This window comes from Seriola dumerili, unplaced genomic scaffold (assembly GCF_002260705.1).
Source record: "Seriola dumerili isolate Sdu_G_001 unplaced genomic scaffold, Sdu_1.0 BDQW01001246.1, whole genome shotgun sequence".
Lineage (NCBI taxonomy): Eukaryota > Metazoa > Chordata > Actinopteri > Carangiformes > Carangidae > Seriola > Seriola dumerili.
In genome coordinates, this window is record NW_019175501.1 from 549,677 (window position 1) to 567,989 (window position 18,313).

General features: G+C 44.3%; 1 protein-coding gene across 2 annotated transcripts; it reads left to right on the top strand.

The window, feature by feature from the left end:
• Positions 1-81: 81 nt before the first annotated feature.
• On the top strand, positions 82-17,629 carry abcc10 (ATP binding cassette subfamily C member 10). Of its 2 annotated transcripts, none has more exons than XM_022767654.1 (22): positions 82-126; positions 1,255-1,468; positions 1,629-3,000; positions 3,852-4,079; positions 4,166-4,322; positions 4,629-4,786; positions 5,006-5,085; positions 5,189-5,360; positions 5,673-5,771; positions 6,039-6,228; positions 6,919-6,996; positions 7,767-7,958; positions 8,081-8,219; positions 8,816-9,014; positions 10,181-10,524; positions 11,165-11,334; positions 11,431-11,591; positions 12,652-12,905; positions 13,240-13,385; positions 13,855-13,952; positions 15,734-15,846; positions 16,016-17,629. In XM_022767654.1, exons 2-22 carry the CDS (start codon positions 1,293-1,295, stop codon positions 16,149-16,151), a joined length of 4,662 nt encoding a protein of 1,553 aa, XP_022623375.1. In that variant the 5' UTR covers positions 82-126; positions 1,255-1,292; the 3' UTR covers positions 16,152-17,629. The 2 variants fall into 2 exon arrangements, with proteins under 2 accessions (XP_022623375.1, XP_022623376.1); XM_022767655.1 differs by having other exon boundaries at positions 7,770-7,958.
• The last annotated feature ends 684 nt before the right edge of the window (positions 17,630-18,313 follow it).

Here is an 18,313-nt window from a genome sequence, read left to right on the forward strand (position 1 = left end):
GCTGCAGCTAACTCTAACCCTTTCCTTTTCCGTTTGACTTTTATTTTGAAAAGCTAGTCGCGTACGTCATCAGGGATGGACGGGAGTGTGTGCTGTCAGCTAGTTGAGAGCTGGTGATAGTTAAAGGTTGTTTATCTTAATTATATCGTATCATTGAGTTTTATTTTGCACTGGTCGGACTCGTTAGTGTTTTACTTACGTAGTATTATTATATTATATATTGTTAACATGGCGGCGCTGGTTAAACAAGCTGAACAGTTTGATATTTTGTTAGCTAAGCTAGTTAGCTAGCCTCACTGTTTACATTTGTGTTTGCAGCAGGTCACTTCCAGTCAAGAGAAACCTTCTGATATCTGTGTCTTTCTTTCTTTCTTTTGCTGCTTTTCTGGTTAAAGGTCAGTGCTGAAACACATGCAGCCCGGAAAATTAACACCGTGGTCGCTGTAGATGTGTATTTTAATTTTGTTATTCAAGTTAACCCTGTCCTCTGCTTGGAAATGGTTAAATCTTAACGGTACCTTGTATTTGTAGGCCACCAGTTGTGGCCCGATGGACTCACCTGAGTTCCTTACAACAAAAGATGAACCAGAAAAACAGGCCAATCAGGAAAAGTCTGTTTACATTAGTTAAACAGTCTAGAGAAGAATATGGAAACCATCAAAACATGGGCTTTTATTGTCATTCAGATACTGTATATATCAGTGTATTAACTGATAGTTTCAAACACGATGTGAACTGAGGATTTTTGAGAATGAACGGAGCAGAGCTGGAGATCCTGCTTTAATAAAAATGTCAAAACATTTATCGATGCCTTAGTCTCAGGAATATAAACATGTTTTTCTACCTAGGACAATAAATTAACAAAATGTGGCAAGTTTTTCCAACACAATCGGCTGTAAAAGAACATTGCTTGAATAAAAGTAATAAAACAAAAATAAGCTAAGTTATGAACGATCTCATTAAAGGATAAAAAACCAAAGTATCTGACTAAGAATTTGATGCCAACCTTTAATACTTGACATTTTTGATAGTGAATGCCGGGGATTTTTTTCTTTTGGTCCGTCCATACGGTATCGTAGTTTCCCACTTTTTTACCTGCACTTTAACTCACATCTCAGCCTCTAAGGCAGACACACACCTCTGGGAGATCTGATTCTTCTCATAACGCTGGTTTGAAGATTAACTAGTGTGTCCGTTTACTCCCTCTAAAATCCTGGTAATTCATGTTGTTTTGTTTTTTTTTTTTATCTCCAGACGTTTTCTAGAATGACAGCAGTCAAATAGGAGGAGGGATGAGTGACTTCGGACCAGCAGAGCTGATCGCAGGCCTCTGTCACACAGACGGGGAGAATCCTTTCCCTCTGTGGCAGAATGGACTCGTCAGCCCCTGTTTTAACCAGCTCGTCCTCGGAGCGCTGCCTCATGCTGGGATCGCAGTTTTCAGCGCCTGCTACCTCGGCATGGCAAGGTAGGTCGTACCTGTGAGCACAAGGTAGATTTCACTTCATTAGTCACAGTCTTGTGTTATCGTATATTTGACTTAAGCTGTTTCTAAACACCTGAATACACACAAATATTTTAACGTGATGTCTGTGTTTGTGTTGAGTAATCAGATTTCTGCTCCTCAGATGCAGCCTCCTTCAGACGTCTCCTTCCTGTGGTTGGACGCTCAGGCTGGTGTCAGCTCTGCTGGCCGCGCTGCTCTTCACCGCAGACGTCGTCCTGGTGAGCGTCCTCCAGCAGGGGGACATGTACCTGGATCTTCTGTCCGACAGCTGTGCCGTCCTGGCCTGGCTGGTCCACTTCAGCGCCATGACAGTGCTCCAGAAAACTGCTTTCAGGAGAACCAGAGGACCTCCACTGCTGTTTCTGCTGGTCCTTCTGTCAGTCCCCAACCTCGTCTTCACCTTGATGATTTACTGTGGAAGTGAAGGATATTTAAATCTTACAGAGCCTCTTAAACTGGCTCGGTTTGTCCTCGCCTCGGCCCGGACGCTCCCTCTCCTGGTTTACCTCCTGGCATTTGTGTTTCCCTGCATCAGCGATGCTGGATACACCTTGTATATTAACGCCGTGGACGGATCGCCGCTCATCTCGGGGAGCGCCCAGCCAGACACAGGTGAGATGGTGGCCGAGGACTCGAGTGGCTGCGTCTCTCGACTCTTCTACCTGTGGCTGACTCCTCTCCTCAGACGGGGGCAGCGAGGGGAGCTGGACAGACCGGCTGACGTTTACCATCTTCCCCGGAAACTTCGGACTAGTGTGGTTTGTCGATACTTCCACCAGTGCTGGGAAGCCTGCCGACGGGGGGGAGCAGTCAGTGACGGGGGGGATCAGTGGCCCAGGCCGGTCAGCAGGAACCTCTTGAACGGCACCTGGAGTTCACACTACCTGGAGGAACCACTGGAGCTGGAGGGGGACGTGGGACTGCTGAGGGTGCTGCACAAGGCCTTTGGGCTGCGGTATTACATGCTGGGCGTGCTGAAGGTGGTGGTCAACATGCTGAGCTTTGCAGGTCCCCTGCTGCTCAGCAGTCTGGTGAACTTCATGGAGGAGGAGGGGGCGCCGGTGAGCACGGGCGCCTGGTGCGCACTGGGGCTTTTTGCCACCACCCTTCTCTCCTCCGTTCTCCGGAACATCTTCGTCTTTGAGGTCTCCAAGGTGTCGCTGTCAGCACGCGCCGCTCTCGTGTCGGCCATCTACAGCAAAGCCCTGCAGGTCAGCGGCAGCAGCCTGGCGGGGTGCACTCTGGGAGAGGTGGTGAACCTGATGAGCACGGACACCGACCGCGTGGGGAACTTCTTCAACAGCTTCCACGAGCTGTGGAGCCTGCCCTTCCGATTCTCCATCACCCTCTACCTGCTGTACCTGCAGGTGGGCGTGGCCTTCCTCGGGGGGCTGGGCGTGGCCCTGCTGCTGGTGCCGTTCAATAAGTTCCTCGCTTCCCGTATCCTTAGCAACAACAAAGACATGCTCAGGCACAAGGACAGCCGTGTTAAGGTGAGACCTGTTTATACAGGTATTGTTTTGTACAAATACTGTGATAGGAAAAGTATCTGTGGACATGATGGTGGAGCAGTGATGATAATACTAATACTAATACTAATAATAAGAATAATAATAATAAGAATAATAAGAATAATAATTGATCCCATTAGGAGGAATTGAAAAGAAATCACAGTCCACAGTAAATGGACACTTTATAAAGCCTCTCATTCGCCCAGGGCTGATTTGGACCAATCAGACGCCTCCTGATGGATCAGAATCTAAACATCTAAAGAATCTATAACTCTTGTACTACACTGTATGTCATGGTATTTAAAAAAAAATGCAGGAACTTTAATGTTTTATATTTAGCTTTTTGTATTTTTGACCTTAGTTTTCTCTTAATTCAGGCTAAAAATATTAGTTTTTATTTATTAATTATATTAATTTTCGAGCAGAATTAACTGTTTGAAAGACACTCTGATCTGAGCTGAGAAATTTCATGCACCTTTATGTCACATGTAAAAAAGTTGATGTCAGCCAGTAGATAATTATTAGAAATTTAAATGTTCAAATATTGATTCAGCCTTTAAGAACCCAGTTCAAAGATCCTCATGTTTGTAATTATGAAACAAAACAGGCCAAAATATTATAATCAGATTTTTAAAAACTCAAAAATGCCGATTTTTCTCCAGGTAGAGTCTGTGAATATGAATTAAAAACATTAAGACCCTTATAACAATCTGCTCTATCGTCATGGTTACCACAAGATTAATACATCATGTTGTTTTTTTCCACTTGTTCTCTACTGGTCCAGATGATGAGATCCAGATCATTCTCTTAAGTCTGTGACGTTTCTCTCTCAGCTCATGACAGAAATCCTCTTCGGCATTCGTGTCATCAAGTTCTACAACTGGGAGCCTCACTTTACCCAGAAGGTCGCCGACTGCCGTAAACAAGAGCTGTCCCACCTCAAGGCCATCAAATACCTGGACGCCATGTGCGTGTACACCTGGGCCGCGCTGCCCGTGGTCATCTCCATCCTCACCTTCGTGACGTACGTGATGCTGGGACACCAGCTGACTGCAGCCAAGGTGGGTGCTTGGTAACTCTGAGCTGTGGGGAGCGCGACCATTGTGGGTTCATGTGTAACGCCACGGGTCCGTCTCCTCCTCTGCAGGTGTTCACCACGCTGGCTCTGGTGGGAATGTTGATCATCCCGCTCAACGCTTTCCCCTGGGTCCTCAACGGCATCCTGGAGGCCAAAGTATCTCTGGAGCGGATCCAGCGCTTCTTCAAACTGACCAACCAGGACCTGCAGGCGTACTACGCCCTGGGTACGCTGCTGCTTTTCAAGTGTGTGCGTGGGTGTGTTTGTTTTCGTGTTTAAACAGTGACCAAAAACAGGGAACAGGGAACAGAGGGAGCAGGTGTTTGTGTGTTTCTAGGAATCACTGTGGTTCTGCATTTAAACCAAAGCTGCTGCATTAAACGTTATTATTAAAGATTAATCACTGAATCCTGTTTATTTTCTTTACGGGACGATCAAAATTAAACTAACCTCCTTTTCAGCTGTCATTAAATGTCGTTATATTTCATACGTCTTGTCCCATTGTGCTGAAGTACAACATATGTGTCCGCAGTGTGTCCTGAAGACAGTCAGACGTCGGTCCTGTTGAACCAGGGGACGTTTTCCTGGCAGAGGCCCGTCGGTCCCGACCACAGCAAAGAGGGAGAAACTGAAACTGGAGCTGCTAAAGGAAGTCTGATGCTGCACAGCCTCAATCTGCACATAACTAAGGTACAAACCATCTGGTTTCATTTCCTTTATACATCTTATGTCTTTCTTGATTCATTCCTAGGGTCTGGCACACCAACACTAATGGGTAATTTTGGCTCAAACCTTCTTCTATCGTCCTGTAAAATAAGAAAATACAGTCGTATGTTTGAAATGAAATGTTGTTGTTGTGATAAAGAGTTTAAAGGGAACACTTTGTGAGCATGTGCCTGTGCGGTTCAGGGCTCTCTGGTCGTTGTGGTTGGGAAGGCCGGCTGTGGAAAGAGTTCCTTACTGGCTGCTCTCACAGGAGAACTCAACAGGTACGCCTCCTCTGACTCACTCAGTATTTTCCTGCTTGATTTTTAGGAGAGATTTGGAAACTGTGTGTTGGAGCTCCTGATGTTCCTCCTCTTCTCTCTGCAGGCGGAGCGGAGTGGTTTATGTTGCGGACAGAGAGGCCGGCTTCGGCCTGGCGTCTCAGGAGCCGTGGATCCAGCATGCATCAGTGCGGGCGAACATCCTGTTTGGCAAAGACTACGACCCCACCTTCTACCAGGCCGTGATCGAGGCCTGCGCTCTCTCAGATGACCTCAACGTACGACTCTTACGTCCCCTCTGCGCAGTATTTCTACACATTAACATGATGACTGCCTCTGTTTGATGTTGTGGGCGGCTGACAGGGAAACACATCTGGATCTTCATGTCTCCCAGAGGATGATCCCTGCTGACAATCTCTTCTTCATGCCACCATCAGATAATCATCAGTGCATCATTCTTTAACACTCTAAACTGATAGAAACATTTTTTTGAGCTTTGCAGCTGTCAGCCGCAGAGGTCGGTGCTTTGCAAACAGTTTATGTGACTGTTTCACATTTTTTAATAAATTTGTTGTGAAATGTTTCTGCAGGTTTTGCCAAACGGCGACAAGACAGAAGTGGGAGAGAACGGAGTGACTCTGAGCGGAGGACAGAAGGCTCGGCTCGCCCTCGCCAGAGCTGTTTACATGGTCAGTCCTCTGCACGAAGCAGCCGTCTGCCTCCAGCTCACAGACACGCAGAGAGATCGTCCGTATGACGGCACTTCAAAATACGATATTACAGCAAACACAAGCAGTCGTTTAAATATATTTAAGTCCATAAGTCAGGTGGTAGGTTCAAGGTTTAGTGGACTGTCACAGGTTTGATCCCCCACAGTTGAATGTGCCGTCTGTGAGTTGGAGTGTTGATCATTCCTCGTAACGTCATGTGACGCCTGTCTCTCCTCACCACGTCAGGACAAAGACATCTACCTCCTCGACGATCCGCTGGCAGCCGTCGATACAGACGTGGCTGCACACCTCATGCAGAAATGCATCATGGAACTCCTCAGGGGAAAGACCAGAATCCTTTGCACGCACCGTATCGAGTTCGTGGACAAAGCTGACATGATGGTGCTCATGGACAACGGCACAATAATCAAAACAGGTAGAAACAAACATTTTCCTCGTGCTTTCATCGCCCGTTCTGTAAGCAATGGTTCCCTTATAGAACGGCTGCAGACAGACAGACAGACAGACAGACAGACAGACAGACAGACAGACAGACAGACAGACAGACAGACAGACAGACACTTCCACATTATTAAATATCCATCATGTCCTAATATAACATCACGTCACTCAGTATTCTCTGCAGTACTCAGTTTATTCGCTGCAGTAAGTGTCCGATTACTACAAGATATGTTTGCTAAATTTCAGAACTGATTTAATTTGTAATAACTTTTTGATTTAAAGGCCTTTAATAACAAGGATTATTATGCTAATTCTGAGGATAAAGTTTGTAACCAAGTGCTTCAGCGTCTCGCAGCCCTTATACAAAGGCAGGAAATCTGTTGCAGGGCGTCACGGAGCAAAACAGGAATCGTTTTTCTACTTTCCAAATAATAACTTCATTTCCTGTATTCTGATTGTTTACGTTATATTATATTGTTTTCAGCTTTTGTATTTAGTTTACTTCATTAGACGGCATCTCGCCCGCAACCAGAAACAATCCGTGAGAAAGGAAACAAGCAGCAACGTCTCAAGTGTGATTGACTGAAGTAAATTCCTTCTTTTCTTTTTAAATGTTGAGACTCTAGTTATGATATTTATTTATTGCCATGTTGCTGTTGAACAGGGACACCAGCAGAAATCCTTCCTTTGGTCGAGGCGGTGCCGAAGAAACGGAAGAATGAGCACAACGCGAAGGAGAAAGGTAAAGTTCGACTGTTGGACTAACGAGGAGAAAAGAACCAGTTTTGTTGGTCGGTCCAGAGGGAAATGTCTCAACAGCTGATGGATGAATTGGCACAAAACACAAACTCCAAAATGTTGGCGTCCCTCATCCGACCCCGTAACAATACAGAGGCTGAATAATGTGTGAGAGAGATTCACCATCAGTCTTCTTCCTGTTGCCAACCAGCCATTCGCTTTTGATTCACCAGTTGTTGCCATGGAAATAATATTAAAACACACAATCAGACTCAGAGAAAAAAAGGAGTAAAGGACGTGATCTGGTGGTGAGACATGAAAACAGCTCAGGTGTTAGTGTGAGGAGAGAAGAAAAGAACAATGAGAGTTGTGTTTTAAAACATTTAAAAACCTTTATATTTTTATTTTTATAATTACATATTTTCACCGAAATTCCTGACTTTTCCACCATGAGCTTGATGAGTGTTTATTTTATTTTATTTATTTATGGATTCATGTCCTTGCCTCTTGGTGCAGGTGTCTGCAGAGCAGATTCCCCTGACGCTTGGTCTGCCTTGCTGCTGATATAAAACACAGGACTTTCACTTTTCATGTGGAATATTAAGTAGAAATAACTGAGTTCCTCCTTGTTATAGATATTTTAGATGTTCTGTGGTTTGTTTCTTTACAGCTGGTTAAGAAATCCAGTGTAAATCCTCCAGTTCAGCCTCTTTTAGTTTGTTATTGAGCGTTTGTCCACTCTGCTCTGATTATTTTCCCGCCGTTGGTTTGAAGCAGATGGCGTGGAGCAGGATGAGGACGAGGCGGGTTCACCCCCTGATCTGTGTGTGGATGATGATCCCGACCTGTTGGCGGCGGAGCAGAAGCAGGCGGGCGGGCTGGCGTGGAGAGTTTACCAGACCTACTGGGTCGCTGTGGGCGGCGTGCTGGCCTCCTCCATCCTCGTGTCTCTGCTCCTCATGCAAGGTTTGGATCGAGCGCTCGTCCTTCCAGCGCGACCCTCGTTCACTCACGAAGCTCTGCAGATGAAATATTGTGATTCTGAAATGCCCCGAGTTTCCTGTCTTACATGTGTTTTTGTGATTCAGTCTCTAAGAACGTTTCTGACTGGTGGCTTTCCCACTGGATCTCTGAGCTGAAGAACAACGGCTCCTCCGCAGATAGCGGTTCCTTCACAGGTGCATTCGGCTCGTCTCACCTGCTGCTCTTCTCACCTGGAGGATTAATGTACGTTGACCCGTCAATAACATTTATTTATTCAATGAGATCAACTAGGGCTTTGTGCAGGAGACGGTCAGGGTAAAATGTTTATTTATTTATTTAATGTATATATTTACTATATACTTATTATATTTATATTATTATGTTTGTTTTCTTTCATATATAGTTAGAAATGGTTTTGAACTGATATTACTTAAGATTCAATTAATGATTTTGAAAACTGAAATTGTTTTGTCATTTCCTTTTATTAGCAATTTGTAATTCAGCAATGGAATAATTACAGAATCTTTATTGTTATTATATACTATATAATAATAATTAATACATATTAATATATATATATAAATATATTTACAGTATAACATGTCATTAGGACAAAAATCTTTTAAATTAGGCAGATAAAGATGCGACTTCTTCTGCACTATATTTTATATTATTCTATACTCAACTATAATTTAAGAGCAGAAACTCTTTCCCTACCATACAATAAGCCTGTTGTCATGGTAACGATTGAAGAGAAACAGTCAGGTTTATTAACTGGACTTTTTCCTGAAACCTTTCCACTGAAATCTTTAATAAAATATTCCTGTCTCTCCGTCCAGGTCTCCTCTCCTCTCCTCCTCTGTGCAAACGTCTCCGTCGAGCAACATGAGCTCCGATGTCAAGTTTTACCTGACGGTGTACGCCTCCATCGCCGCGGCCAACACCGTCTTCACCGCCCTCCGAGCCTTCCTGTTTGCCTACGGCGCCATCTGCGCCGCCACGGCCGTCCACAACAGACTCCTGGACCGGGTCCTTAAGGTGCGTCGTCCGAGCCGACAGTGTGATCAGAGCCGAGCAGGTTGAGTGTGTGTCTGGTCAGAGAAGCTGGTGACTGAGAGGCGGCGAGAATGAAACTCCGGACGAGCTGATGGGAGGATTTATTTTTATTCCTTTATTGGTAACGTCACAAAAACAGGTGTGACATAATGGACAGACAGGTAGATGACAACAGAAACTTATAGACCGTTATAGAGACTGTGTGTGTGTGTGTGTGTGTGTGTGTGTGTGTGTGTGTGTGTGTGTGTGTGATCCTGGGTCGATGGTTTATTGGGTAGAGAGTGAAAGTGTAACCTGAATATACTTGTAGGAAGAAAGTGATAATGATATGTCTTACAACAGAGAATATGCTAAGGTAAAATAATATAATAGTGCAGTAATATTATGACAATATAATATGCATAATTTGTATATTTTACATAATATAATAAGTCCCCCCCCCCCCCTGTGCAGTTTTAAAGATTAGAGTTGTCAGTTTTGTATTTACAATAAATCACATGTGAGTGTTTCTCCCAGTGATGAACTCTGTTTAGCTCGTTAGCTGATGATGGCTCAGTCTGGCTGCTCTCATCAACCTTGTTTCGAGCAGGAAGCGGCTGCTGGATGTGGCTGACATGTTGGTCCTGACAACTTTATAAGACCTGCCTGTTGTGGAGTTCCTCCGCCCCCCTCACAAAACTGGCCAAAAATCCATTTTTACAGCTTTAAACCTCCATAAATGTGTATTTGGCCACTTGGGGGCAGCAGAAACACGCTGTAAACATGACACATTATCACCTTATAAAGTTGATGTAATGAACAAACATGCACAGAGCGACATTGGCTTTCATTTGGAGTTGTGTGTCTGGTCACCTGGAAAATATCTGCTCGACCATCTCGTCTCTACCTGTGTCTGTCTGCTGTTTGATGCTGGGAACCACTTCCTGCTTCACTGACACACTGAGAGCGAAGAGACACGACAGTAAAGTTTCACACGATGAGCTGAAAGACGCTCAAACGCTCCACAGAGCTACAGGTGACCTGGTCAGGTGATAATCCTCTGTAGGTTCGTCACTACGAGTCATGTGATCCGTTGTTGATGAATGAAATATTGATTAGAGCAGCAGAAAGTGGATTTCAACAAAGACTTTTCGTTTGTGCCCCTCCAGGCCACCGTGACCTTCTTCGACACGACCCCTCTGGGTCGCGTGCTCAACCGGTTCTCCTCCGACCTGTACAGCGTCGACGACAGCCTGCCGTTCATCCTGAACATCCTGCTGGCCAACGTCTTCGGCCTGCTGGGAATGCTGGTGGTGATAAGCTACGGCCTCCCCTGGGTCCTGTTGCCCCTGCTGCCCCTGGCTCTGCTTTACCACCGCACGCAGCACTTCTACCGACACACGTCCCGGGAGCTGAAGCGCCTGTGCAGCGTCACCCTGTCGCCCGTCTACTCGCACTTCTCCGAGACGCTGACCGGGCTGGGAACCATCCGGGCCAGCGGCAGCTCTGCCAGGTGAGACACAACAACATAACCTCATTAGAGACCGACCAATAGGGGATGATCGAGGCAGGATGGATCAGCTGATTAATGTTTCTTACATCAACACATCAGCAAGTTTTTTTTTGTTTTTTTTTTTTCATCTGTGAAAACAAACAAAACAGCCATGTTGTTTTCTGGTTGTCCGTCCGTCCAATGATATCTCAGTAACACCTTGACTGAACGTTCATCCAGACTCAAGGATGAAGTGATTAGATTCTGGGAGTCAAAGGTCAAAGGTCACGGTGACCTCACAAAACACGAATGTTTAATATTTTATACGACTCTGGATAAACAGGGACGTGACCTGAAACGAGTCTGAGTGGCGGAGGGATACGACGTCGAAGAGGTGAGTCTAGTTTCACTCGCCTCTCTGGGTTGTTTTCACAGATTAACAAAAAAAAAAACAAAACAAACTTCCAGGGCTTCCGTACCGTCTGTGCGCTTCTCCAGAGACTCCACGCTCGCCAAGTCACGTCAAGAAGAAGTCTCCCAAAACGATACCGTCCCCGCGTGGAAAGACTTCACATTACAGAAGCTACAGATGCTTTAGCTGCCGCTCTCGCTGTGTCTTAAAAAAAAAAAACGTGACAGGGACTACTTTCTGTTCCTCCAGGTTTGAGGAGGAGAGTGCGAAACGTCTGGAGCAGAACCAACGCTGCCTGTTCCTCAGCAACGCCGCCATGCAGTGGCTGGACATCCGCCTGCAGCTGATTGGAGTAGCCGTGGTGACGGGCCTCGCGGTGATCGCCGTCGTCCAGCACCAGTTTCACTCCGTGGATCCAGGTGAGGCAACACCTGCGTGTGGTGGCCGTGCACCTGTACATGAGATGTCTTAATTCCCTAACGTGTCTCTGCTGGTCGTGTCGTGGTCCCGCTCAGGTCTGGTGGGTCTGTCCCTGTCCTACGCGCTGTCCATCACCACCCTGCTGTCCGGCCTCATATTCAGCTTCACTCAGACGGAGATGCAGCTGGTGAGCGTGGAGCGGACGGAGGAATACTCCACCGGCCTGCCCGCCGAGCCGCAGCACCACAACCCACAGGTCAGACCAGCTGCTGCGCTGCCACACACTGATACTGATATCACCACAACGGCAGCTTCAGAGGCGGGAACAAGGAGAACATGAGCTGTGTGGAGCGGTGGCCACTAACTGCTCTATTTCCATCACTGGATTCAAACCCTGAGGGTCGTATCCCTCCGCCACTCAGACTAGTTTCAGGTTACGCCCCTGTTTATCCAGAGTCGAATAATATATGAACCATTCGTGTGAAATCTGGTCAGAATCTCTGTGTGAAGTCTTGATTAATGGCTAAAAGGTGATTTCTGAGGTCACTGTGACCTTTGACCTTTGACCTGTGAAGTGAATATTTGTGCCAAATTTGAAGAAGTTCCCTCAAGGCGTTACTGAGACATCGTGTCGGGACAACCTGAAAACAACATGGCTCCGGCTCTGACTGCCACTAAAATAACAACAAATAATTTTAGGGCTTAAAACGAAGAATCACAGCAAGAGAGTGAAGTTACAATTATAAACATAAACATTAAAAACATCGAAGCAGCTGACTCAGCGGTAAATAACTAAGGTAGAATTACATCTAAACAGATTAAAAACAACTATATATATATTATGATACAATCTGTGTTCAGTCTGTTGTGGCGGGAACGAGTTTCTCCTCAGTCTGCTTCAGCCATCAGACGTGTGAGGTGACGGTCACATGACCAACGGAGCTGACAGTGATAGGCTGCTTGTAACGAAAGGCTTCACGCTGTAGCGGCGGCTCTCATGAGGAAGCAGGAAACGGTTTTTCAATAATAAAAATGCTGCTCGAAAAATTCCCAACGTTGTTGAGTCACGGTTCGACTCGTCTTTCGCAGTTATGTAACATGAAACTAATATTTATCTTTGTTTATTAAATGTGATCACAAACACTCCTCTGAATATTTTTAATTGTACAAATAAAGAACTTTTATTCACTCCAGTGTGATTTCTCTCACTAGTAAGAAAATGGGAATAAAAATGCAAAATATTGATGTCGTTTGTCAGTTTTGTTCAACAATACAAAGTTTTGTTTGAGGGTTAATTTTGTCTGTTTCATCATCAGCTCCCCCCCTCGTGGCCCGAGCAGGGCTGGCTGGAGTTTCGCGGCGCGGTGTTGGCGTACAGGGACGGTCTTCCTAACGCCCTGGACGGGGTGAGCCTGGTGGTGCGACCTGGGGAGAAGGTGGGCATCGTGGGACGCACGGGCTCCGGCAAGTCCACCCTGTTCCTGGCCCTGTTCCGGATGGTGGAGCTGAACCAGGGTCAGATCCTCCTGGACGGGCTGGATATCAGCACGGTGGGCCTGGGTCAGCTCAGGTAGGCTTGTTGTTTTCCAACCATAATGTTAATGCATCACATTCTTCCACCAGGCTGCACAGTCCTCTAGATTTTAAAAAGGAGAAATTGTGAAGAAATATTTAATCTGCAGGAAAACACACGCTGTGTTAGACACCCACGGGTAATGTGCCAGATTCTGTTCCAGTCGCGTCTCAGCTGAAGTTCATGACAAAATAATGAAAAACTTGTTTACAAATCATAAAAAATGAAGCAATCTGAAAAAAATCCTGGATTTTCACCAAAATCTAAACTGACTCGAAACTGTGCGTGTGCGTGTGCGTGTGTGTGTGTGTGTTGGTGGCGCCCTCTGCAGGTCCCGGTTGGCCATCATCCCTCAGGACCCCTTCCTGTTCAGCGGGACCATCAGGGAGAATCTGGATCCGTGCAGCCGACACCCAGACCAGCAGCTGCTGGACGTCCTGGACCAGTGTCACCTCAGCGCTGTGGTCAACAGGATGGGTGAGAGACAGAGGGGGGGGGTGATGAAGATGAGCTGACACTGCAAATTAACAGATGAACAGAAGTGATGTTTTGTGAGCCAAGGCGTGTCTGTTTTAAATGAAAACACCTGACTCACATTCAGAAAGCTCACTCCACCCTGCACCGCTCCCGTCTCGACACGTGACTGAAAACTCTCCGAGCGGCAAAGTTACAAAATGTTCCTTTTGGTTCAAAGGGAACATTTTGAACCTCGTGCGTTTTTAATTGTCTCTGCGGTCGCACAGTGAAGAGGTGCACGGAGAAAATGGAGGCAAACCAAAAAGGAAGATGTTGTCGGGCTGTTAACATGAACATAAACATGTGTCGTCTCTGCAGCTGCTTTTGTGCCACATCGCACAGTTTCATCTAAAAAGAGATGATTAAGCCTTCCTCTCTCATGCATTCGTGTGTGTGTGTGTGTGTGTGTGTGTGTGTGTGTGTGCGTCAGGTGGTCTGGATGCTGAGGTCGGAGAACGGGGGAAATTCTTCTCCGTGGGACAGAGACAGCTGCTGTGTCTGGCCAGAGCTCTGCTGACCCAGGCCAAGGTGAGACTCACCTGTATTATAATAGATTCAGTTACTGACGTCGCGTCCTCGCTCCAGCTCACAGCTCTAAGAACTATTTACTGTCATCTATTTTATTGGTTACCGGCGGCAACAACAGTAGCGGAACAGAAAAGACCTGTTGAGCAGCTGCTATCAGAAACACATCAGAGGAGCAGCTGGTGTTTCTGTTCACAGCCACACACACAAACTCATGTTGTTTTCATATGGAAGTCGGTCAGTGATCGATCTGCTGGTGCCAGTAGCGAGGTGAACAGTGTGCACGTCCAGCCCCAGCTTGGTGCAGGTGCAGGACGGAGAACAGCAAAACGAGACGACGCCCACACACTGAAATTTTAAAGTTTCTTTTAGTTTTTATTCGTCCGACTTTTTCCACACAACAGCAGTAATTTAATATGACTTTAATATGATATCCAGCTGTAGGAGAGTGACGATTAAACAATGAGATAAAATGACAAACAGTAACACTGGATAACATGCTGCATCACTGCTGATATTTGAATCCAGTGTAGGGATTGTCGACGCGCCACTAAGACTAAATGGAAGATAGGTTTTCTTCCTGCTAACAATAAAAACAAAAATAAATTCACAAAACACCTTTTATCGTCTATAAATAGAGTCAGACACTGAATCATTGGAGATCTGAAGGATCAGATGAGCCACACCTTTTTAAGCTCTCTGCTCTGTTTTTATGAGACTGTGCTCGTTCAGAAGCAGCTCTGTTCCTGCACACTGAGGAGAATCATTACAGCTCCATATTTTACACTTTTCCTGAGTTTGATCAATAAGAAGAAATATTTGTGGATTTAAGAACCAAAAACCATCTCAGTGTAGTTTTACATCTCCTCTCTCACTTTTCTGAGTGATCCAGTAAAAATAAAGCAGATTTCAGGTAAAAACACTCAGAGAAACCAAATCCTGTAAAGGTTTGGATGGTGGGTCCAGGTGGGTGGGGCTTGGTGACTGCTTTGTTGTGACATCACAAAGTTCCAGAAGTCCTGACGGCTGGTTTTAAGGCTCAGTTTCTGAATACAGGCTGTGTGCATTTCTCTGTGGACTGAGGCTTTGATACTTTCACAGTATTAATATAGAAGCTAGACCTGATCTATAATCACACTACACATGGACAGAGACCGTCACACTGGAGGAGCTTTAATGTTTTTGTGCTTGTTTTACTTCTGCACTACAGAAAGGAATCGATGCAGCAGGTGTGAGCTGCTAAAGAATATTTTTTACTCTGATTGTGAACCACCGAACCTCCAAGACTAAACCCAAACATATAAACATGTCTGTATTTAAGTTTCAGCAGGTCCATTAATTCACAGCTGCTGCTAAATCTTCTTAACCTTCACTTGCCAATGTGCTTTCCAATTTGATTTATTTACAACCAAGGTAGCAACTACTCCTCCTGGGCTCCACTCAAGTAAACATTACGTCATAATGCAAAACAATAATATCAGTTAAAATCAACGACAAAAGAGGGAACTACTAATAACAATAATAACAACAAGGACAAGTTCCTACTCTTTATCTAAACAGGAAAACATTTGATACAGGTAAAAAAAACAAACAGTAATGCCACTAAAAACAGTATATACATACAATGAAGTTAAAGAAATTACACTAATGCAGTTCAGTACAGAAACCCAGCTATAAATGTTTTCTGTGTCCATCTCGTATTGTTGATTATTGTTGAAATAATCAAATAACATAGCTAAATAACATAACATAGGAACATGAGACACTGTTTCCCCGTCATGTAGGTCCTGTGTATTGATGAAGCCACGGCCAGCGTGGACCAGAAGACGGACAAGCTGCTGCAGCAGACCATCAGAGAGACGTTTCAGGACAAGACCGTCCTCACTATCGCACACAGGTGAAACGTCTTCCAGTTCAGACGTCCAGTCCTGTCGATACGTCGCCGCAGTAAAAGAGTCATTTCCGATGTTATATCACAAACTCAAACTGGGACTGATTTTAAACAATAGAATTCTTATTTCATATATTAAAGATAATTACATTTTTGTCCGTGTCCGTGTCTCCAGGATCAACACCATCATGGACTGCGACAGGGTGCTGGTGATGCAAGGCGGGAAGGTGGCAGAGTTTGACACGCCAGCCGCTCTCCGCCAAAGTGACCGCTCCGTCTTCCACCGGCTGGTCGGTGGGAGGGGACAGTGAGAGACGACCGAGAGACACTGAGCGGAGGGAGTTTTTCAGAAATCTGAAGATATATTTTTTTACTTGATCCGGGAGAGGTTTGCTGAGAACTCGCTTCCTTTGTCAGCGCCGTCCTTCTTCATGCACATTTACAACTTAAGCATCACATCTTTAAATTGACAACATTTCCTGTTATATGTTCTAATATGTTTTTTGACATTTAGTTTCTTTTAAATTTATTATTTTTAATGTTCTTGTTGAGTTGAGTGAAAAATTACAATATCATAATTGGAAAGTTGCACACTCACGACTTCAATGTAATCGTGTATTTCAGCTTGAAAAGACTGAGCCGTCCTTAGATCGTTAGCTTCGACCTTTATGAGCTGAAATAAATGATTGTTTCAAAGTTTCGAGTGTGTGGCTTTCCAAGTGGTACAGGTTTGTTTTTCTACACAAGGTGGAAGATATTCTGTCTTTCCTTAAACATTTTTTACCTGCTTGTTACACTGCATATTTCTCTTGCTAAGAATTGTTATAATTTATTAGTACAAGCAGGTAACTTATGTAAAACTTTCTGGCAGTCTGTTCTTTTTTTAACGTATGGATTGTTTATTGTTTTATTTGGGGCCATTATGTTCTGCTGTTTCATAGGCTCCTTTAATCTTTATATGGTTTCTTAAGGGGAACAGTAGTTGTGCTCATCTTGGAATATTTTGGAAATAATTTAAGATGTGAAAAGGAAGAAATATAAAAATGTATTCCCTCTGTTAGCTGAGGGGGGAATTTTGCTGCCTGGCATGTTACATTTAAATCTAATTTATCCAGATGTGTAACGCTCTCCACTGAAACCCAGACTGTAGAAATAAGTTTTATTTAAAATCCTCAGCTGGATTTGTTGCGGCTCTTAATGCAGAAAAATATCAGCATACAGGTAAAGGAGAGGCCAGATGACACTGCAGGTTTGAAACAACATCAGTCCAACTCTAATACGAATCTGTATGTCAGTAATCTGTATTCTCAATGTTGGTCATTTAAAGTGGGAGTTAATGATGGGTCAGATAGTCTCTCTAAACGTACTGTTATATAGTATTTTTTATTCTTTTTCATGTTAAATGAGGTTTAAATCAACATCTATCCTCAATGAAGTGTTGTCGTTTTGCATGTTGAAATAATCTTCATCCATCCACCTGGAGCAACATGGATTTAAGGGCACAGTTACCTGACCCTGGATCATTTCTAGCTACCTCAGCTCTGAGGCCAGCCACTGAACATTGTTATAAATACAAGTAATAGTCCTGGAGATCAGGCTGAATGTCATAGAAATAACAACATATAGTGTAATTTGGTGTTCCTCAGGGAAGCTGCTTTGGTCCCCTGCTTTTTAGTTAAACATGTATTTATTGGTCGATATCTTCAGTGAACATAATGTTGATTTCTGTTGCCATGGTGATGACACACTACCCTACATCTCTGTTGATAAACATGATGCAATGCATGAAGTTACCCGGTCTATTTCTGTGTAGGCAGTCAATAAATGTATGAGTAATTACTTTTTCTTTAACAGTAAATTATAGCTGAAAGAGACGATTTTGAAAAACTTTTGGTTCATGTCAGATGTATCGCCAGCGTGCAGCCATGTGCAGTCCTGCAAGACGCTGAAAAGCCTTTAATTCACTGCTTAATTCAAGGCCTTCGATACTAATATGAAGCTCTTCATTTTCTTTTTTTTTTATTACCCTGACTGTTTTATTCTGTATTGGGATGTTTCAGGGACATACAGTTTGCCAACTAGAGCTGCAACTAAGGATTATTTTTGATTAATTGTTCAGTCTATAAAAGAAACAGCGGAAAAAGCCCATCACAATATCCTAGAGCAGAAGGAGACATTAGATGTCTTGTTTGTCTCATCAACAGTCAAAACCGAATAAAATATTCACTTTAAGACCAAGAAAAGCTGCAAATTCTAACATTTGAGAACCGAAAAGATCAAATTTTTGCCTGAAAAATGACTCACAATTAGTGTGTAATTGAGAGTTCATTGTCTTTTGATTGACGAATCAATTTATCAATTAATTGTTGCAGCTCTGATGTAAACTTTGAATTAAATTATTTAAATTCAAGCATTGATTGAAAGGATTGTTTGTCTGGTGTTGCAATGTCAGATGAATATCTCAGAGCCACCA

Coding starts and splice junctions, on each gene's coding strand:
- abcc10 (XM_022767654.1), top strand. CDS start 1,293: ATGAGTGACTTCGGACCAGCAGAGCTGATCGCAGGCCTCTGTCACACA. Junction 4,080..4,165: donor ACCAGCTGACTGCAGCCAAG/GTGGGTGCTTGG, acceptor CCTCCTCTGCAG/GTGTTCACCACGCTGGCTCT. Junction 13,386..13,854: donor CGCTGTGGTCAACAGGATGG/GTGAGAGACAGA, acceptor TGTGTGCGTCAG/GTGGTCTGGATGCTGAGGTC.